The sequence below is a fragment of the Vombatus ursinus genome, unplaced genomic scaffold (assembly GCF_900497805.2).
Source record: "Vombatus ursinus unplaced genomic scaffold, bare-nosed wombat genome assembly UNPS02015397.1, whole genome shotgun sequence".
NCBI classification, from domain to species: Eukaryota; Metazoa; Chordata; class Mammalia; order Diprotodontia; family Vombatidae; genus Vombatus; species Vombatus ursinus.
The window spans coordinates 594,468-601,349 of record NW_020955175.1 but is presented as its reverse complement, the minus strand read 5'-3'; the positions used below and the strand labels follow the sequence as shown (position 1 = coordinate 601,349).

At 35.6% G+C, this 6,882-nt stretch overlaps 1 protein-coding gene across 1 annotated transcript in view; it reads left to right on the top strand.

Moving 5' to 3' along the window:
- The first annotated feature begins 5,096 nt into the window (after window positions 1-5,096).
- LOC114032066 (olfactory receptor 51A7) overlaps window positions 5,097-6,882 on the top strand; it is a 10,670-nt gene continuing 8,884 nt past the window's right edge. The window contains exon 1 of the mRNA XM_027847271.1: window positions 5,097-5,596. Coding sequence (XP_027703072.1) covers window positions 5,097-5,596 — 500 coding nt within the window. The remainder of the gene's footprint in view (window positions 5,597-6,882) is intronic.

Sequence of the window (6,882 nt, the reverse complement as noted above, 5' to 3'; positions counted from 1 at the left end):
AAATATTGCCTTCTCTATACCATTTTATGATATTTTGTGCTGATTAAAAACCAGTCTAATAACATCATCACTGTTTCCAGGTACATTTGTGTTATGTTAGTCTTCCCTGATGGAAAAACTATGCAACCTTTTTCCCTTGAAAAATCATTGGGAGTCTAGGTAACTATAAGATCCTTGGTCCCCTCAGACCTAAGGTAAAAGAACTGAATTAAAATGATTGGTTATTGTTTGAAAGACTATACTGCCTATATATTTTTCTTTGTCAGTAACCCATTTCTTCAATGAGTATGCAAGTTCTCCATTGATAGGAAATTGTGCTTCCTTTGCCCTCCCTGTCTTCCCAAAATCCTTAGTACAGCTTCTGCACATAGTAAGACTCTGAGAACGTACATCAACATTAAATAACTGGAAAGAAAGTCATGTCCTCTGGGAAAGAAGGGAGAAGAGTGTTGGAAGTCCCTGACAACTCCCCAAAGCCTCTGAATCCATCATTCTCACTGAGTCTAAGTTGTAATAACATCTGGGCTTTATACATCCCCAAATACCTCATGGGTTCAGACCAGATGGCTGGAGACTACAAAACCCTGTCTATGCATCTCCATCCCTGGTCTAAGCTCCTAGATCCCAAAGAGTTAAAGTCAAGGTTTTAGATTGTCCTCACCTTGAGTATTTACCAGAAGGTATTTGCCCATGGGAGACAGCTTATTGTTTATAGAAAGTAATGACTTTGGAGGAGTAAGAATTCCCTGGGGAGTGAGGAGCAGTAGAGAAGCCCAGTGGAGATGAATCCTCATAAAGCAGAGGAGAGGACACAGGCAGAGAGGATGTAAAGCAAAGCCTCCAGCCTGAGACAACTCCTTTTCTTTTCAGTATAGCAGGTGAGATTCTAGAAAGTTCTCTAAGGCTCTGACAAGGACAGCTTCTCAGAATATCTGTGAGTCATAGTAGGGCTTAGGCTTGAGACTTCAAGAGAAGTGTCAGACTGAGTGTACAGGTCTGGGGCATAGATTGAAGTGTAGTAATTGTGTATGTGTTGGGGGGATGGTAAGTTGGAGACAGACTGAGAATCTATGTGGGACACTAAATAGTGGGGAAACTCTGACATAACTTTACAAAGATTAAAAAAAAAACAAAATCACCTATTCAGTAACCAAATAATTAATCTGGAGATTTTCCCTAAAATGTCCTCAGCAGTCAGAGCTTAGAAAATAGAACATTCCTTTTTCATTATCATTAACCTCTGAGATCTTTTTTAGTTTCTCTGATTCCTGAAAACAAGGAAACATGGATTCTAGACCTGACTCTGATGCTGAGTTCCTACTGCCTTTACAAGTTTGTTCTGCTCATTGCTATGAGACTTTAGCCCTCTGTGTGTGTTGATGTCCGTTCTACTCCCTTTTTAATATATCTTTTTGCTCCTGAGTAATACTGTATATTAATATCTGTTGCCTTAATTACACCATTTTACCATATTTCAATAAAACTTCACTCAGGGTCTTACAGGATGTCTTCAATGTCCCTTCTAGTTCACCAAATATTTACTGAGTTGCCAACTATGTGTAAGTTCAACTGTTGGGAGCTGGAGATGTAAAGATAGATATATCTGACTCTGCTTCCAAGGAGTTTATGAGTTTATACAACTTATTTATATATGGATAGACCTTCACACACATATATAATGTAATATACAATGTATACATATATAATAATTAAATTTCCTGTTGTTGGTATTATTATTAGTATTATTAATAACCTTTAATACTGAAGTATTAAGTATTTCCAGCTTATATGACCCCTCACATTATGACTTTCCTTTCCATGTAATTATCTGGAATTGAGTTCAAGGACACTGGAAACTTTTACATAACTTGTACTTTAAGGGAGTTTTTAACCTATAAAGGCACACAAAGGCATGTAAGAGTCCTCCCCTACCTTGCAGTGAAATTGGATATAGGAAATATTCATAGCACTGAAATTTAAATACCAGTCAATTTATAGTCTTTGGTTTGGTTTTCGTCTGTAAAGTAACTAGATTGCTAGATAATTTTTGAAGGTCTTTGAGTCTATGATCTATAATGACTATATCTATAATCTATAATGACTGATCAGTCATTCCTTTTCACAAATAACAAATTTCTTTCCCCTTGAATTTGTACTGGAGAAGGTTTTCTTGACTCTAACCTCAATCAGAGGTTGGTTCTCCACCTCCCAGAAAAACAAAAACCCATATTTTCAATGCTAACATTCTACTGAGGTGACTACATGGTATTGAAGTATGGAAAGCAATTGCCTATGAAAAACTAAGGGTGAGTATCTTACAGAGGGCAATGGAGAGACTCACAGTCAAGATGATCCTGCCACTATAAAAGACAAATGAGGAAATATGAAGAAGAATAAGAGATGGATTCAAGGGATTTTATGATAGGAAGAGAAGATGGGCTGGTCATGTGGCAAGAATGAGAGCCTGAGTGCTGAACTGATACCCTCTCAATGTCAACAAAATGAGGAAGCCCTCCAATATGTTGAGTGAGTTTTCTGTGCTAAAATTTTGGAGGAACATGGACAAGACTCCCATATGGTGGATACTTATGAAAGGATTGGAAAGAAGTCTAAAATGAATGTGATCACAGAAACATTTGCATATTTGAATAGTGTCAGTTAGCCAGGCAGCATAGTGAGTTGCAGAATCAGGAACATCTAGTTTCAATTGTGTCCTCTAACAGGCACTAGTAAGTAAACCTTCCTAAGTCATTTAACCTCTTCTTTCCCCCTTAGGACTTTCCTGCACTAAATGAATGTCTGCTTTTTTTTTAAAAAAAAAAGACATAAAATAAAACAAATACTTCACTCAGAATGTTACTACAATTAAACTAGTTTCTTCTTGTTTTGCTTACAATGAGACTGGGAACTACCTTCAATTCTCTCCTCCCCCATTCTGTGTCCTATGTGTCCTGACTCATCTGCTTATTGCCCCTCTCCCTTTTTTTAAATTCACATTTAATGTTCATTTGCATTCTCCTGCTTGTTTTCAATTCTGAGCCAAACTTCTTGTCCATTTAGAATTTTGGTTTAAGACATACATACTGACGAACAGCTTTAAAGTCCACATGCATTATTTAGGGGAACTACATCTGTGATTACATCATCTCAGGGAAGTTCTGATTTCATCTACTGATGAAGAATAAGAGCATCTCTGAAACATGTTGTCTTAAAAAGCTTGTCAGAGATAAATAACTTGCCAAATTTCACACAACTAGTATGTGGTGGAAGTGTGATTTCTGACTCCAGGTCTAGGTCCAGTCCTCTATCCATTATGCTACAATTTATATTGTAGCCTGGAAAATAATATACTAGATTCTTGTAGAACTTTTTTTTCACTTTGTGCATAGAATTAGGACAAATTCTTTCAAGAATCTCTGGATCTCATTTAGAAGGGTCTACATTGATTTAGAGTTGTTTTAATGAGTACTTAGAATTTCTTTTCCTCTTTATCTTAATAGATGTAATCATTCAAGTTTCAATTATTTTCATGATTTTTTTTCAAAAGTTTATCATGAACACTGTAATATGCAATCACCAAGTGACCTATGAAGTAATATTTATTTTTAACATTTGGATACATGAAAATACTAACTTTTTATGTACTTTTCCAAGAAAAAAATCTATGTAATTCTTCCATTTGCTTACAACTTTCAGTTATCTTTTGGATTAATTTATAATGAGAATGTTGAAATTAAGATGTCAGTTCTTCTATTGATTTGACTGGTTACTTGAAAAGAATTTTACATTTATAGTACCAATAGCTAAGGTAATGTTTATAGATGGTCTTGAAACTGTGATTTTCACAAATTTTTGTCTTTCCTATCATTGTGTCATTATCTTTGTAGAAGTGAAAGGAAATCTGGTTCTTCTAATTCTCTAAATATTGCATATATATCAATGAAATAAATGAGCTTTCCATTGGTTAATTCCCATTCTTGATATGTGACTGTTCCATCTCTTTTCTGGACATATCATTTTTAATAAGAATGCTAGTATGTATATGATTGAGTTATTATAGTAACTATATATAATATAAATATAAAATAGTATATAATAAAATATTTTCAAGTTTATCAATTAAAACACACATTTATTGGTCAATGGACACACTTATACTATCAGAAGTTACTTCAATATGAATAGATGACACCCAAACTGTCTTATTTTTAGTTAACTTTACTCCTTTTCTGACAGTCTGTCATCATCTATGCAGAAAGAAAAGAAATGAATCTTATGAGATAGATCAATGTTTTGTATATATCTTTATTTCATAGGTACCATGAGTAAATGGTTACTATACCTGTGGGGATAAGCCTCTCTATGTAGGTTGGCCCTCAGAAACCATACTAAATATTTCTTTGGGATGACACTATGCCCATTTCAGCCAGGTAAAATCAATCAGAGCTTGTACTCCACTGATATAGTCTTTGAGAACTCAGGTCATCTTCATGTCACAATGATACATCAGAATAGGCCTTTGTGAAGTTATTTTGTGCAGCTGTTACAAAACAAATAAGTTTCAATAAACAAAGTTCTTTAAAATTTGAAGTAGATATTATAAATTTTATATCTAATTTAAAACATTTTATAATTTTTAAGTTAAATGGAAATATAGAGATGAAAAATGACCCAGTCTTTCCCCTAAAGAAATTTACAGTCTAGTAGAACATAAATTATATGTACATAAACAAATGTAATTCAAGGTAGAATTTTATAAGAGCAAAGAAGATATATAAGTACAGGTTCTGGGAAAGCTTCAGAAAGACAGGACATTTTATTTGGAGGTTATATGATTATAAATTTTAACTCTAGAGGAAAGAGAAGAGAATAAATTTTATATGGCACCTTCTATGTACGAGGCACTGAGCTACATTTCTTACAAATGTCATCTCATTTAATCCTCATTCTCAATTGATCTTATATCTATTTTAGAAGAATGGGCTTCAGGAGCATCATTTTCCTTGTCAAACTTCTCATCTCTGCCTGCTGACAAGGAGTAAAAACCAACTCTGTGGCTATCATTTCAGATCTGTGATGATATCCTCTGATTAATCATGTCAACTGTCAATGTCTCTGATATTGAGATATCCACCTTCTTCTTGATTGGAATCCCAGGTCTTGAGCAATTCCATATCTGGATCTCTATTCCTATATGTCTCATGTACCTAGTTGCCATCCTAGGAAACTGCACCATCCTCTTCATCATCAAGACAGAGCCTTCACTCCATGAGCCCATGTACTATTTCCTCTCTATGTTGGCTGTATCTGACCTGGGCCTGTCCCTCTCCTCCCTGCCCACTATGCTAAGGATCTTCTTATTCAATGTCCCAGGAATCTCACCTGATGCCTGCTTTGCCCAAGAGTTCTTCATTCATGGCTTCACTGATATGGAATCATCAGTCCTTTTGATCATGTCTTTTGATCGTTTTCTAGCCATCTGGAACCCACTGAGATACAGCTCTATCCTAACTGGAGCCAGAGTCTCTAAAATGGGACTGGTTTTCGTCATTAAGAGCATGCTTTTGGTGCTCCCGTTTCCTTTTACTTTAAAGAGGCTGACATATTGTAAGAAAAGTCTCTTGTCCCATTCTTACTGTCTTCACCAGGATGTCATGAAGTTAGCCTGTTCTGATAATACTGTTAACTTTTTCTATGGTTTCTTTGTTGCTCTTTGTATGATGTCTGACAGCGTATTCATAGCTATATCATATGTACTTATACTAAAGACTGTGATGGGTATTGGTTCACACAGAGAACGGCTTAAAGCCCTCAACACCTGTGTTTCCCATATCTGTGCTGTTCTCATCTTTTATGTGCCCATCATTACTTTAGCCTCTATGCACCGCTTTGGCAAGAAGTCACCACTGGCATTGATCCTAATTGCAGATGTCTTTCTGCTGGTGCCACCGCTAATGAACCCTATTGTGTACTGTGTGAAGACCAGGCAGATCAGGGAGAAAGTCCTGGAGAGGCTAGGTCTGAAGCAGAGATGATGGAGCCAGATTTGGGCTGCTGATTATAATGAAAGCTGAAGAGAGTTTCTCCACATATCAATGCCATAGAAAACCCTCTAGCCAGCACCAATGTTGCCATCATCCTCACTGATAACAACGCCACCACTGTTGTTATCACCACTATCATCACCATCAGTGGCAAGAACATTATTTTTTTCTTGGTAAATCTATTGCAGGAACTTCTTGGAGTAAAGAAATCACACAATCATACTTTCACCTATCAGAAACTGTCAGTTTTAAAAAGACACATTGGCAAAACCTAGTCTTGTGAAGCATCAGCGTGAAATACAATTATCTACATTGTCTCTAATCTAAGGTTAAGGTTAATCATGAAGTGAAGATGGAGTGGAGAGTTTAGAAATTTTCTGAACAGAAAGTGTGAGGCTGAGGGAAGATGGGATATAAAATAGCCATTTCTCTCTTTTCCCTTCTTGTTAACAGAAAACAATGATGAAAAATAGTTTGAAAATCAGATTTCTCAAAGAAGAATTTTAAATTACCCAAAGATTGTTAAAAAATTATAACACATGACAGAGAATGTCTCAAAATCAGGTGAGACAATAAAAAGGAAACGATTTGGAGTTCAGAAACATTAATGATAAATAATATTCCACAATAGAGAATCAAAAGACTCAAAGTCAATCAATTAATAAATATTTATTAGCATTTACTACATGCTAGACACTATATTAGGCACTGTGGATACAAAACAAAGGTGACATAGTTCTTGAAGCAACTGATATGATAGCAGGGGGGCAACACATGTATGCATATACAAAAGAGATAGAGAGAGAGAGAGAGAGAGAGAGAGAGAGAGAGAGAGAGA